Here is a 16144-nt window from a genome sequence, read left to right as displayed (position 1 = left end):
GTATTCCCAGTGTACGAAGGAATTGTATTGCAGAATCTCAAGATACAACTCTCACCATTGGTTTTAACTTTTATGCTAAGCACAGGTTGAAGATTATCCTATTTTGATCAAGAATATTACGCGTTCTGATCTTTCAACTGTCTTGTCAATTGTCGTTACACCATGGAACTCCACATGCATCACAAAGCATCTATTCACAGCTTTTGATCTCCAGCTAGGAGAAGACTACGGTCCAATTTGCTTCCGTGGGCCATTACTACACGGCTGTCAACGCCCATTTTAATAATTCAAGTCGGTCATTTTTTAGATCCGTGCACGTATCCTCCATGAGAAAAATCACACTGACCCGATAATCGTAACCTCATGATTTCATCAATTGCAACTGATTTTCTCAAGACGTGAATAACATGTCCAGTGATTATGGGATCAATTTCAATTCAATAATGCTCTTTCAACCCAGAAGTTCACTTCCATAGAACAGTTAGTAAACTTTTCAAAACCATGGGAATCAACAATTTTAGCAACAAACAAAGAAAATCACTTCAGAAGAATGTGGACTCCTGTTGACATTAAACCTTTTGTGAAGGTCGAGGGAAGCAGATAACAGGCACAACTAGAAGTCGACAGAAACAGGAGTACACGAGTAATTCACTTTTTCTTCTGCTAAATAATATGCTGTTTATTTCAAGAAATGCAACAGTGATGCAGAAAAAAACAGACGTTAAACTGGACGACTGTAGCACAACTCCTCTCCAGCAAAATAATATATTGTTCATTTCAGTTAGAACAACCAGAACACTATGTATATAATTTGTCTCCGACTTGCTTCTTCCTTACAAAAACAATACGAGTTTAGTACAAAAATTGCGTACAGAAAATGGATACAAATTTCTCTTCAGCTAAATCCTATCAGGTTCTTTTTTCGTGTGTGATTTGGAAGTATTGTACACTATGTTGCACATCAGCAAAGTAACTGTGTCAATTTATGACTTTTGAGTGCAATTCTAAAAACAAACACTATATACTAACAACATTACTGCACTTACCACACATGGCATAACCACTTCTAAAAAGCTCAAATCATGCACCATTGCCATTCACTTCCAGAGCTTCTCAGTCGCAGCACCGAGCCTTACATTGGGTGTTTGTCCAACTAATGAATACTTCCGGTTAAGAGCTCTCATCACCCCTTTGACACGAATCTACCTATTCCAGCTTCTCTACCTCTTCGACCCTTCTTGTGTTTAAACCAAGGTTGAATAGCTGCCCAAAAAAGCCAAAATATTATGCCAACTAATCATTTCAAGTCAATTCTCCAACTTGCAAGATGCTATAAATTGCACACTTTCAAGCTCCAACGGCATTTTTGGTCAATAAACTACAAGCATTTCCAGCTGTGAACATAGTATTGATAAACTGGATTTTGAATGCAGCTTGACTCCTTGCCTTGATGGTCGGAGATTCTAGAACCTATAGATCAAACCATTCAAAGAGATATTGCCTACTCAACTCACTTTTTCACCAAATAAGTGCAAAATACTAGCACATCCTATAAATCTTTTACCTTCCAAAACTTCAGAGCCCCAACTGTCGGTGTTTCTTTTAGAAATATCTTGTACAAGGCCAAGGTTCGAGTATGGTATGACTGGATAGTTTTCTTGAATACTCTTTTGAGGAGTATCTCGCAGATGAGGCTCCATAGTCTTCTTTTCTTTTTTCCAAGTCCGGATATTCTTATCTGCGCATCATTTTGCCAAGTTCTAAGTTTAGGGCATATACAAAGACTAGATAGACAAAGATTTGAGTGGATATTCTACAAGAGAGGAAAATGAGAGACACACAAAAGTACTTTTACCAGAGTACGTTCTTTTTGCAAGAGCAACCAAATTCATAAGGCAAAGAGCTGCATTCACTTCATCTAAACCATGAACCCTCACTATGTGCACCTAGGGGGAGGCAGAAACAACAGGTACATAATCAGCCAACTAGCAGACAAAATCCCTGACGTTCATCACAAACGGAGAAATTTTAGTGTCATGCTGTCATTTCAACAAAAAAAACTGCAGTGATGCTTGCTAAAGTTTTCCAATTAAATAATTTCCACCTTTTATGCCGATTATACAATGTTCTAAACTCGCTAGGCACTAGTCGGGCGGAATAGGGACTCCTAGCACCTAGGCAGCGACTAGTTGGCCACCTAGCACCTAGGCGGGAACTTGTCAGCTGACTTTTCTAAGCGAAGAATGATGGCATTCAATTCTCTGTCAAGTTAATATAACAAATGTCTGCCGATTGAAAAAAAGAAGAAGTTAATATAACAATGTGCGTGGATGTTTTTTGGGCAATGCCGGGAAGAAATCTACAATGGACTAACTCTAGTCATTAACTTACACATATCTTTGGATCTGTACCATCTCTCTTCACTACTCAGTACTCGCTTAAAGTTCTGTAAGTTCAGCAGCACTAGTTTTCATATATTTTCTCAGCCACAACCTTTTCTGTTCCTCAACTTCCAATGCCAAGTTGCCAACTATTATGGCAACTGTAGGCTCCAAAAAGTCGAGCTCCATTTTGGTTGGCAATTCCATTGACAAAATCCACACATTTATTTGTATCCCGGTTTTTTATCGACTTGTAATTATTTTTTACTTTTTATAGGTTTAGTAAGTCTGTATAAAATTAGAGTGGAAGGAATCTAATCTTTGTAGTTGAGAGTGAGAGGATCGTGTTGATGAAGACCAGACAAAATCCATCAACAAAATCCACACATATATTTGTATCCCGGTTTTTTTATCGAGTTGTAATTCTTTATTACTTTTCTAGGTTTAGTAAGAGCATCTCCAATCCAATACTCCATTTTTGCCTTCATTTCTTCATTTGAGAGTATCAAAATAATATATTTTATTGCAAAAGTGATTATGGAGGAAATCTAACTCCAACCCAATACTCTATTTCTACCCCAAATCTCAAACTTTCCCACTTTCCCTCCAAAACTCAAATTTTCATTTTTCTAACTTTATTAAAAAAATACTCAATAAAGGTCTTATTTTGAAGATATTGTACATATCTTTTGATTGGTACCAATTTTATAAAGGATTAGTGTATCAAAACTAATTTGATAAACAAAACAGGATTTGGTGAGGGTGAATAGTGAAATGGAGGACATTCTCCATTTTTTTCTCCATCCTCCATATTTGAAATACCAAACTTGATCCTCTCAAATGGAGGAGAAAATAGAGGATGGGTTGGAATGGTATTTCCTCCAAAAATGATCCTCTCAAATGGAGAAATAGAGGAATGGAGGGTGAATTGGAGATGCTCTAAGTCAGTATAAAATTAGAGTGGAAAGAATCTAATCTTTGTAATTCAGAATGAGAGGATCGTGTTGAAGAAGACTGGTCAAACACAGGGAAGCAGATCGATTGCATTTAAAGAGATCGATCAGACTGAACCTAATCTATCGGGTCTTGGCCGGACATCGGTCGGACCCCTGTGGAAAAATGGCCTTATGAAGCATAGAGAAATCGACCGATCCGAATTTGCGCGTTTCTGGACATATAAATACACGTGTTCTCTTTATTTCCAGGATTCTGAGCACTGCAAAGACCAGATCTAACATCGTTAAGATCACAAAGAAAAGAAACCCTAGAGTGGGTTAGAGTGAATCTTGGAGCATATACAAGATCTATGAACCTGTGATCATTCAATACAATTGCAATACATTCTTCATCTTCAAATCAGTCAACTTGAGTTTCTTCCGATGGATTTTTGGAAGAGTATTAGAAGGCTTGAGGATTCAAGGCGGAGGTGGTCAAACACAAGGTGTGGTGAACGACGATTTAACAATCGATCTTGAGTCAATTGTGAGCAGTCTCAATTATGTAGTAAGGTCATTTGTAATCACACAATGGTTTTTATAGTGTTTGATTCCTTCTGTGGTCTTTACCCATTTAGGGGTTTTCCATGTATATCGCGTGTTCATTGTATCTCTTCAATTCCTATCTTATACTTGTTGATTGATTCAGTAGCATCATAGGAATTTCAGTAAACCAATTTACTTCACAAAACAAATCCTTGACAAGATATAGTACAGCTTTCAGAATGCCTTTCCCTCCTTGAAAATTACAAGGCTAAATAACTGAATGACTGAACACAAGCATCATAAGAACTTCAATAAAAAGTTAAAACCATTACCTTAAAGGTGCAAGGTTTGATCAAATAGAAGACCAAACGATCTCCTTTAACTAGTCTCTGAGCTAGGGAGAAGCCCCTCCATCCGCCGCTTAACCCATGCCTATCCACTAAATAATTTGCTTCATACTCTTTCCCCCATTCATCCACCAAAATTACTGTGGTATCTTGCATTGGCAAATGCAAATTGCAGAATTTTTTAGGAAAAATCTGCAGCAAGAGAAGTTAGCACGAAAAATTCTGCTTGGTACACCATATAAGGTTGAGCTCTGAAATAAAATAGCGCTTACCAGCCAAAATCCATGAGTGACGTTTGAGGGAAGCATACACTTAACAAAGCCTGGGAATCCATCTGCTATATTTGCCAGGACCTCTTCTGTGCGCTCCATAACGGAAAACTTAGCTTCATCATTATCATACAAGTCTTCAATCTTTGTCCTCTTTTTTTTACAGCTTTAAGTAGATCACAGAGGCAAAGCAGCCTTGTCACAAGATACTCCAAAAAACTGCGGTTTTTGGATGTTGTCCACATATAAAAGGACGAAGAACTGAACAGACATTCAAACAATATTACTAACCTTCCATATTTTCCACCATCATCCGAAGTTACCTGCTCATGAATGCAAAACATTTTCAATAAGTGCGCTAGTCTAAAACAATTCCCTGTTATTTGTTGACCCCGCAAAATGAAAAAATCGGTATGCCGAATAGTCATTGTGGTTAATTGTATGAGAGAGAGAGAGAGAGAGTGACTCTCTATTCATCTATCATTACTCGCTGCTGAACGAACTCATAATGTACGACCACATGGATTAATCATCTTTGAACCACTTCTAACTCACTTTGTGTATGTGCGTATGTAAAGGTGTGCAAAGAAATAGACTTTTCTGCCCGTGCATATCCATGTTGCAGTCCCATGTGCCTCCGCCGTTCTTTTGTTTTTCTTTTTATGCACAAACTTGTGACTTGAAGTTTATAGCTTCCTGGTTTCATCCTTTTCATCAATCTTCTCACCCAAAGATTGAACCCTCTCCTCTTTTAATCGCGGGTTCCTAATTCAACAACTATCAGACGTTACCAAACCTTATGCTTGCCAATCTATTTCTGTACCACTCAATGCATCCAAAGACAACCTTAGCGATGACTGTGATTCAATAGACACCCTCACAATCACTTAAGAGAAGATAGCACAAGCAATATGTCCTTAGCATGGGCAGAGGTAGTAAGAGCAAAAAAAAAAAAATTCATAATCCCTAGGCCCCGTGAAAAAAGAAGAAGAAACAATGGTATTCTTTACAATTTTGTCACACACTCCGGAAAATGTATAAATTTTATCCATGAAAAATATATGACCAAGTTTACTTTTAGTATGACAAGTGTTGAAGAGTTCTGTCTCTGCAGAGTCTGCACATAGTGACTCGCTGTTGCATTATGATACCAGGTGTTATTCATACACGAGGCCAATAATTTCTCAAGAGTTAATCCACCAATTCGTAAAAACGCTCCATAAAAACTAGAAGAATCAGACTTAATTTTCATAAACATCGCCAATCGAAATATCTTCTTTCCTAAATGACTCCCGAGTGCAAATCCTAGCTCCACCACTAGTCCTTTGATAAGATCTGACCGCTAAATAAACTAGATTCACAGAAATTAAATAACGAACGCAACGAGATTTATTGGTAGCTTCAAGCACGGGTTCCAGCGTACGCTAAGTGTAATTAGGGTTTAAATAGGTTTCCATCAATTTCCATATCACCTTGTAACCACAACCAAATCAATAACAAGAAGAAAGAAAACCTATTATCTGTTCCAACATATCCTAAATCAAGAACTGTAAACATAGTTATTCCATAGAAATCAAAGAGTTGGTGTAATCACAATCAAGAACACGAAGAAGGAGTTCTCACTTTCTTGGCATTAGATTTAAGATTCGAACGCTTTCTTTTTCGAACCACTTTTCCCTTGGTTGGTGACCTCTGCTTAATCTGCCCCCAACACAAAACAAAAATCCCAAATGATCAGAGGAAAATAAAATAAAACATAGGCTAAACAAGAAGAAACCCATTATTTACATGTACTATTCAACAGAGAAAGACAGACCATGGGAAGTGAATCCATCTGGGTCTCCAACTTCAGCTGCTCGGATTCCATCCCACTAATCTCCGCCTTTTACGCGTTACGTCGCATGTATAGATTTGTGTGTCAAAATTTGTAGAGAGAGAGAGAGAGAGAGCGCAAAAGGTTGGGAGGAGCAGCCAACCCTGCTGCGGCTAGAGCTGAGCTGAGAGCGCCGAATCTGGGGCAGACGGAAAGTGGTTGACAAGTTGTAATAAAGTTGCTGTTTGCTTTATTTTATGCTTAGGGACCGTTTGGATAACACTTTATCTAATCGCATTCAGTATTAGTCTTCTTCCCACTTGGGGTCAGTTGTACTGAACGTTGCGTGTAAAATGGATTCGCAAGAAAAGTGACATAAAAACACGGATTATCATCACCCCTAGGAGGGCTATTATCATTCATGATTGCAGGGCAGGACCCTCAGATGGTCATTTCGTCCGATCCACCCGTATTCAATCCCATCCCCACAACCAACGGATCGATAATTTCGATATCTCTTTAGGGATTAGGTAGGATATGAAATTTTTTCGGGGATCGGGGTAAAAGGGGGGGGGGGGGGGGGGGGCGGGGGGACAAACATATTCTCGCCTTTCCTCGATTTTTCGAAACATATGTATACCTTTGGCGGTTGATTTTGTTACACTTTTTTTTGTTAACGTTATTTTTCTGTAAATATATTTTTGCAGAAAAATGACGTTAACAAAAAAAAAAGTGACAAAATCATTTCTTATATCTTTTTGTATTATTTATATTTTTCTAGGGTTACTTTTCATTCTCATTCTTAAGCTACTTTTCATTCTCATTCTTAGGCCTGTCAGTGGACCGGATCCGATCCGAAAAATCCGAATCCGAATCCGATCTAATAATGTCGATTCGATAATCCGATTCCGGTAATCTAAATACGGATCGGATCGGATTAAATCCGTTATCAATCCGAATCCGAACTTTATTTTTTAATTTTTTTTAAAAAAATAGTAAATTTTTTATTTTGAAAAAAAATTGTTTAATAAGTTGTATTTTTATTTTTATTTTTATTTTTTTATTTTAATTTTTTAAATAAGTAAAAAAGTTTTCGGATCGAATACAAATTTTTCGGATTCGGATCCGGATTGCCACTATCGGATTCGAGCCTTATTGAATTTGGGTCTTATCAGATCCGGATCGAATTTAGATCTTTCAGATCCGGATTGGATCTGGCCCATTAACAAGCCTACTCACTCTTAGTTCTCACTTTTCAGTGCCACACATATATTTTGTGCTGCTTGTATTGTAAGCAAAATTCAGTTTATTTTACTTCAGCTTCAATTAGAAAAAGTTTCTTTTTTACTTCAGCTTCAGTTATAATGTCCTTAAAATTCTGCATCATATTTTGAATCTTTTATTCATTAAAAGTTTCTTTTTTGATTTTACTACTTCTGTCCCAATTTAATTGTCACTTTTTGGAGTTTGTGCCACTTTTCAATTGATTATATCTTATAATTTATAATGTTTTAAGTGATTTTAAAAACATTGTATTATAGAACAAATCGAGATCTATCAAACAAGATTCATATTGGATATAAAATTCATTATCAATTTAAAGATATAATTAATTTTTTTATCCAATTATAATAGAATTGGGACAAGTAAATTGGGACAGAGGGAGTAGTTGTTTAGCAAATCTAATTTTTTTTAGTAAAAAACTTTAGATCCCCGAATCCAATCGGAACGAGAAACAGGGATGAAGGGAGAAAACAAATCCCCATTGGGGATCGGGTTCGGGGATTGGGGACGAAGATAATACTCTCCGAATCTGATCCGTTCCCATTAGGAGTGTGTAAAAAACGCGCGACCCGACCCGACCCGACCCGAAGGGTTTCGGGCGGCTCCGAATAGGTGCTTCGGTTGGTAAGGGTTGGGTTTTGTTAAAAAAATGAGTTTCGGTTCGAACTTCAGGTCTGTTCGTTCCTTACCCTTGGGGGTCGGACCCGACCCGACCAACTTAAAGGCTACACCAACCAACCCAACCCGAAGTAAAAAAAATTGGGCTTGCGGACGGGTCTATACCATCAGTCGATTCGGTTGCGGGCTTGAATTTTCCTTACCAGACATGGTTGGGTAGGGTTCGGGTTGCGGGCCATACCCGACCCGTGCACACCCCTACTCCCCATTGCCGCCCTACCCTCACATAACAAATAGATGGGCGGATAGGTTGGCAAATGATGCTTTCTCTCTAAATTCTACTAGCAATGTTGTTTTATTTTTACAGCTTTTTTTTATGTTGGAACAATAATGTAATGATCTTAGAACATCCAGAATATAATAATCAAAACAAAAAGGTTGCTAAAGTTAGCAATGTGTGCTAAAAAACTGCTTACATTGTAATAACTAAACTTAGCAACCTTTTAGCAACTCATCAAATTTTGGCCTTTGAATAATCAAAACTAACAATCTTTTGTCAATAACTAAATTTAATGGTCCCCACATCTTTTCAATCAAGTACAACTATCATGGAAAAGTGAGTCACTCTCCCTAAAACAAATGTTTTATTGGTAGGTAAAACTCACTCTTCACTTTAGCAAGTGGTTGTTCATTTAACAATATTGATCACTTTATGAATTTTAACAAATACTTTCCACTTTCACTTATTTTACTAGAATATCGTTCAATGTAGACCATTAGATTGATAAGGAAAAAACTGACCGTTAGATTTGAATTTTTTCCAACTCATTTTGATTATGGGCTAAAAATAAACAATGTGGGACTTGATATTGTTAATTTTAACAACCTCTAAATGGATAATCAAAATCTAATGTGACAAGTTTTGATCATCCACTTTTGATTATTACATTGTGGATGCTCTTACATGGGCTAAATACCCCGACTTTGTCACGTTTAATTTTATATGAAATCTTCTTATTACCAAAAATAAGTGACGCAAAATAATTAGTATTTATATGTACGTTCACCAAACAAAAGAATTTTGCAGAAAAAACAAAAATTCTTTCATTTTTGGAAGATATATTTTGTAGGAAAATATTTTCGAGTCAGAAAAATTAAAGTATGTGAGTCTCTATCTTTCTTGGATCGAAATTGAATGTTCTATTCTAACCGGATAAAAAAATTAATTATATTATTAAATTGGTAATAAATTTTATATACAATATGAATCGTATTTGATAGATTTCAATTAGTTCTATAAAACAATGTTATTAAAATCAAAAAATATTATAAATTAGGAGATAAAATCAATTGAAAAGTGGTACAAACTTTCGAAAAGAACTATTAAATGGAGACGGATGAAGTATTTAGAACGATACAAGAAGGTAAATTTTCTCATCATTTCTCATTATTTCGGTACAACTGATATAAAAAACTCAACTTTCAAATGGAAAATAAAGTTTAATATGATTTACCACATTTTCCCTTGTCTTCTACCTTCAAAACTACTTTGACTTATTTATGAGAATTACAGTAATTTATTTGTTCTTGTTTACATATATTTTTCTTTGACTTTTCAAGGAGGATAAACAAATTAAAAAACTCTTGATAAATAAAACGGGACGAAAAGAGTATCTTATTTGCTTGCTTTTTGTCTCAATTTACACACGAACCACTATAACAATATGATTTTATCTTTCACTTGATTATGAGTGCGATAATCGGTTTTCAGGGTGAAACGGATTCATCTCAACTTTTAATATTCAAACTTCAGTTCACATCAATTTCTTCACATTGGAAAAAAAATTATACTTGCACTCAACATTAATTTGACTTGTAAATGGAGTAATTGTATCTCCTACCTCTCGAGAGATTTACCCCTCAAAATTACGAATATGGCACATGACCCATCGTACACGTGCGAACTAGGAAGGGCAATTTTGTTTGAACCGTGCGGAACCGATTGGTACGGTTTTTAACCAAATTTTCAAACATGGTTTTGGTTATTAAATTTAAAAATCCGGTTTGATTCCGATTGTGGTTAACCAAACTGTAACTGTAACCAAATTGAAATATAATTACATAAATACTTTTATATATTTACCCCTACATACTGAAATACACCCCAGTCTATCTCAGTTAGGGTTTCTAAAATCACCCTTCCGCCTCAGTCTCTCCCATCTCTCCGTCTCCCTCCCTCCCGCCTCACTTTCTAAAATAATTAATTTGTTGCTTTGACAATGAATATTTGGTGTTTTAGTTAGTTTTTTTTTTTTTGGATATATATTTTGTTGTTGAACAATGGCTTTTGGAGTCTTTGAACCTATGATGTAATAGTGTATTCGTTTGTTGGCTTTTTGGGATATTAATTTTGTGGTTGGATGCTTGACGATTTCCTAGTCTTAAATTAACGGGTTGTCCCAAGCGTCGGATTGAGATCAACGTAGCACAATATTTGGTAAGATCGGAGTCGAATCCACAAAGACGGTGGTATGTGCTGACTAAAAAAATACGGGTTGTTACTGTTTAAACTAGCTCTTAGGTAGCAACCTCTCGTGTTCGATGTAGAGATTAACTAAACTCAAGAACTTGTTTGGTTTTTTATAAATATAGTTAAAAATGAGGTACGGTCATAGGGTTTATAACACTCGCAACAAGTCCTGGACTTATCTGCTTCATTTGATGTTCTTAAAAACGTTTGATTTTAGTGAGAAAAAGTTACCTCAAAAGATGCGAACCTTTATGGTTGCCATTTACCTATGCGCGGCGGAGAACAAATTTTGGTTCCCCGCTCACATGATGTTACCTAGACAGCAACCTAAAGGACCGGGGGGGGGGGGGGGGGGGGGGGTTGAATAGGGTTGCTAATTAAAAATTACCAATTAAAAGCTACAAAGGCAAATAACTAATTAGCAAATATATAGAGGGAGTTAAGAAGTACAAAATCAATTTATAGTGGTTCGGTTTTAATTTGTCCACGGTCCAGTCTACTCCGCTTCTCTCCAAGGTAATCGCTTGAAGGTTCCACTAATAAAAATGGAATATATTACACTAGTAAGCCTTGCGGGTGCTTACAATTACCGTCGCTCCTAGTTTTCCAGAGGAGCTAGACAACCGCAAGGATTAAAAGTACAAAATCCTCAAAAACCCATTTCAAAAACAAAACCCCCGTTTTTGGAATTACAAAACTAGTGTTTGATTTCTCAAGCACTTAATCTCTCAAAAGATAATAGAATTTGTAGCTCACAATTACAACACTCCTCAAAGAGTAGATATACTTCCTCCGTCCCTTTTAAAGTATCATGCTTCATAACTCCAACTTATTAATAAAATATTATCATTACACATTTTACATCAACTTTTATCTCCACCTTTTCTACCCTCTATGGAAATATCATTATTGCACTTTTACTCACTAACTTTTCAAAATGGAATCTATTTTTAGAGGCAAAATGAAAAATGCACTAACTTTTACCACTAACTTTACAAAATGGGCACTTATTAAGGGACAACCTAAAATGAAATACTGGACTCTAAAAAAAGAACGGAGGGAGTAACAATTTTGCTCACGAATCTCTCAAAGTAATTGTATGAAAAATGAAGTGTAGGAGAGAATGATAATTGTTCTTGTAATGCTCTGTGTGTTTTCTCTGATGTAGTTTCGTTGTCTTCTCTTCTGTTTTTTTTTTTTTTTGATCCGCCTTCTCTTCTGTTGAAACTTCCTTTTTGCAGAAAAGAAGAAAATGACCATTCAAAATATTTCCGTTGAGCAAAAATCGTCTTGCAGAAAACTTGTTCTTCATTAACTGCAAATATAGACTTTGAGTCCAAAATCATCTGTGAACTAATTTGCAACGATCAGTGAATTAAATGTAGAGCTTCAAAGTCAACAATGTGCCGTTCCAGTTTTGTGAAAAATGAAGTTTTAGAAAAAGAAGTAATTTTAAGTTCAAAAATCATATGTTTATGCAAATAATTTTCTATCAATATGGATATTATTTGATAGATCTCATTGAGATCTTTTAAACAATGCAAAAAAAATTTAAAAAATTATTTTTTATTTTCATTATATTTGAGCTTAAAATTATATTATTTTTAAAAAAAAAAGATTTAAAAAGAAAGCGGGTAAACTGAAATGAAGAAAAACTGGTCGATCATATTAAAGAGGTCCACTGTGCAAGTTTACTTTTGGGCCAAATGGATTTTGATTACATGTATGCACATAGGCGAAAATCTGATTTTAAAAAGAGTTCTTTTATTATGAGCAAGATAAAAAAAAATTGGGGCCAGGAGACTTTTTCTTTCAAAATGAATTTGCACACGAGCTGTACACATATAAGTATTATTTTGTCCACACACAAACAAGGATTTCTTTCTTTTTACAGAAATGCTACTGGCACAGTACCTGCTGTGCCAATAGCACTGTTTTTCTTTTTATGGGTGACATATAGACTTTTACCCTTTCCAATAGAGGTTTTATAAGAGGATTTTATCCATGCATTTTAAGAAATCAAGTCATAAAACATACTCAGGGGTGTTCCGGGTAGGGTTTTTTTTTTAAAAGTTTTTTTTCTTCAATTTTCAAACTCAAATATAATGAAAATAAAAAATAATTTTTTGATTTTTCTTGCACCGTATAAAAGATCTTAATGAAATCTATCAAACAAGATCCATATTAGTAGGAAAATTATTTACGTAAACGCATAACTTTTAGGCATGAAATTACCTTCTTTTTTCTAAAACTTTCTTTTTTCTTAGTTGGAACACCACCTCATTCCGTTCCAAAATGAGAGTCCATATTTCATTTTTTGGGTGTTCCGAAATGAAGGCCCAATTTGACAAGTCAAAACAAGAATGGGTCCAACTTTTCTTTCTTTTTTACCCTTATTCAAAAAGGGAAATGATTTTGCTATACTATTTTTTGATAATGTCACACCCTGCAAGTGTATTTTTGTACCAAAAAAACATTTGCAGGGTGTGCCATTATCAAAAAAATGTGTAGCAAAATCACTACCCTTCAAAAAAGACAAAGTTGTGTGTGTGTGTGTGAGAGAGAGAGAGAGAGAGAGAGAGTTGTATTCAATTTTGTATGCTTGAACTGACTTTTATCAACTTTGCCGCCTGGAGACAACATATTTCCATTTCAAAATTTCAAAAGCTATTCCAAAAATAAGGGGCAAAATGAAAATTGCTATTCCCCCCCCCGACACACACCCCCCCCCCCCCCCCCCCCCCCCCGGCCCCACCTCCCTTTTCCCATTCTACCCCCCTCTCTTCTCTCTCTCTCTCTCTCTCTTTTCTTTCTTTTTTTCTTTTTTTCTTTACCGTTTGGTTTTTTTTTTTCTTTTTCTTTTCAGTTTCAGTTTCGTTTTTTTTTTTCATTTTATTTTCAGTTTCTTTTTTTTTTTCATTTTATTTCTTTTTCGTTCTTTCCAGTTTGAATTTTTTTCTCTCTTTAATAATAGGTTCAAGTCTAATTTTAGGCTTTGTAAAGTAATTGAGAGAAAAAAAAAGTGTTTTAATTGATCATGTTTATCCGACTGTTTTATTTTTATTTTTTTGACCTTTATAGATTAAAAAATATAGTTACTAAAATAAGTGTTTCAATTTTCAATCCGTTTGAACCGGTGCAAAGTTGTTATTTTTCTGATCATTTCATCCTAAATGGATCTAGTAAATTTTTGGCTCCAAGGCCTTTCAATGGACACCCTAAGAGAGTTTTGAAACTAAATAATGAGTCTTAGGGTATTTGTTGAAAGGCCTTAAACCAAAAAATTCATTATGACCATTTAAAATAAAATAATAATAAAAACGATCTTTGCTCTGATTTAACTGAATTGACAATTAAAACACTTAATTCTTGAATTATATTTTTAAATATACAAATGGTGTATTTATAGAAATTAAATAAATAAGGTATAAGTAATTAAATAAAAAAATAAATGAAAAAATAGGTGGGACCCGGGGGGCTCAACTGCCCTCATTGGCACAGTAGCCCCTACGAAGCCCCTAAAACGTTTCCGTTTTAGTTATAAAAAAAATAGAAACCAGCCATTTGCAATCCTATGGAGTAGAGACGTGATTTGAAGCAACATACTACTGAATCAGTTAAGAGGATTTATGCTAAATAATAGTTAACAAATTTATTAAATTGTACTATAGTTAAAAAAAAGTAATCCTAAATATAACATTTGTATTTTGGATTAGTATGTCGTTTGCAAAATACATTTCGTAATTAGTTCCCGAACACTAATTGTAATCTTAATTGAAAATAGAATTTGAGTTAACCAAAAAAAAAAAAGAAGGGAGGTAAATGGGAAAAGAAACAAATAAAGAAAATAATTGAAAAAAAAAAGATTCAAAGTGGAAGGAATAAAAGGAAATAAAGAGAAAAAAAACGAAAAAAAAAAATCCAGCCGAAAAGAAACAAAAAGAAAATAAAGAGGGAAAAAGAAAAAAAAAAGTAAATGGGAGGAGGGAGGGGCAGGAGAAGTAAAATGGGGGGAGGGGAGGGGGTAATATGGGAAATGGGGTGTGGGGCCGGGGGGTGGGGTGTCAGGGGGGGGGGGGAAAAGCAGCCCTCGGGCAAAATTGAAAATTTCAAAATCTGTGCAAGTAATAATTATACTCCCTTGAAAAGTTGGAATCCCAAAGCGGGACTCTCAAATTGGAACGGAGGGAGTAATCAAAATAAGTTATTTCTAACACATGAGCTCCGACAATGCATGAGTTCGTCTAACGGAAGTACTTTCCTAACCTAAAATTGCCTTTCCATTATTATTTTAAAACAGAAACAGAACGTGTCCGGCCTGGCCATGGTGTGCTAATTACCCCGCGACCCTACCTATATGACTACTCACTCATTATTAAGCAAGGTACGAAAGAAACCCTAGTTTGAAACATACTTCTATTATTTGAGATAGAAAATAAACAAGAGGTATGAATTAAACGAACACCAACGAACAACTTTAATGAAGAACAAAAGTTAATACGAGTTACCAGAGTGCGAGTACTTACAAAGCTTCAAAAACTTGATGGGAAAAGAGCTTTGAAGAAAAACAACGTAGTCTAAAGCTGCTAATTAATATTCGGAACCCTAAAAACGAAGTTTAGAGGGGTATTTATACAAAACCCCCAATATCTGGAATTAAAACGTTAAAAACTATTTTTGCCCGCTGTTGCCACCGATATCAATACAAGCATCTCTGTCCCGCGGCTGTCCACATCCGTATCGATAGAGCTTAGAGCTATATCGATACCGCCTCTGTTAGTGGACCTTTCGAGCTTTGCATGCACTTTTGGCGCCCCGTTGGCACCAACGACGTCACCCAACGCCTCATGCCTCTACTTCCCACTGCGACATCCAATCTGGCTTCAAGGCCTTGCAATCCAACCTTGGCGCAAAATTTGCCTTATTTCCTGCGAAACTAACAAAAATACAAAAACAAGACAAAGCACGGCATCAAGCGGAAAATGAGATAAAACGCGCCTCTAATGCACTAATTTGCCCTACTTAAGCCCTCATATCTATGATATCGCGTGACTATCATTGGATATTTGATGTCTTTACCTCTATTAAAAATTTTGACCACACGTTTTGGTGAAAAGCTGAACCGAACCAATAACTATGGTTTTTGCTATGGGTTCAGATAAAATGAAAACCAGCGGTTTTGGTTTTTGATTTATGTTCCGGTTTTTGGTTTTGATTTTGCCAATAAACAAACCAAGCTGTACCGTTGCCATCCCTAGTGATAAGAACCGTATAATTCTTACAATAAAATGTTCGAAGTTTATATTTAGGTTGAAAACTCGTACTAATAATTTTTTAAAACAGACGTCTTACATGGGAATCCAAAAGTCAATAAGACCATTGCTATCACAAATTGAGAGAAGGAAATTTCATCAAATGGTG

General features: G+C 35.6%; 1 protein-coding gene across 2 annotated transcripts; it reads right to left on the bottom strand.

Annotated features, from left to right (window-relative positions):
• Positions 1-751: 751 nt before the first annotated feature.
• LOC131327196 (B3 domain-containing protein At5g42700-like) lies at positions 752-6654 on the bottom strand. 2 transcript variants are annotated; one of them, XM_058360234.1, is made up of 8 exons: positions 6295-6654; positions 6102-6179; positions 4770-4801; positions 4482-4644; positions 4195-4401; positions 1856-1946; positions 1565-1738; positions 752-1263 (listed from the first exon to the last, which is right to left on the bottom strand). In XM_058360234.1, the coding sequence occupies exons 1-8, from the start codon at positions 6343-6345 to the stop codon at positions 1184-1186; spliced, it is 876 nt and encodes a 291-aa protein (XP_058216217.1). In that variant the 5' UTR covers positions 6346-6654; the 3' UTR covers positions 752-1183. The 2 variants fall into 2 exon arrangements, with proteins under 2 accessions (XP_058216217.1, XP_058216218.1); XM_058360235.1 differs by lacking the exon at positions 1856-1946 and having other exon boundaries at positions 6295-6547.
• Between the last annotated feature and the right edge of the window lie 9490 nt (positions 6655-16144).

The sequence above is a fragment of the Rhododendron vialii genome, chromosome 5a (genome assembly GCF_030253575.1).
Source record: "Rhododendron vialii isolate Sample 1 chromosome 5a, ASM3025357v1".
Classification (NCBI taxonomy): Eukaryota; Viridiplantae; Streptophyta; class Magnoliopsida; order Ericales; family Ericaceae; genus Rhododendron; species Rhododendron vialii.
This window is presented reverse-complemented; position numbering and strand designations above follow the sequence as displayed.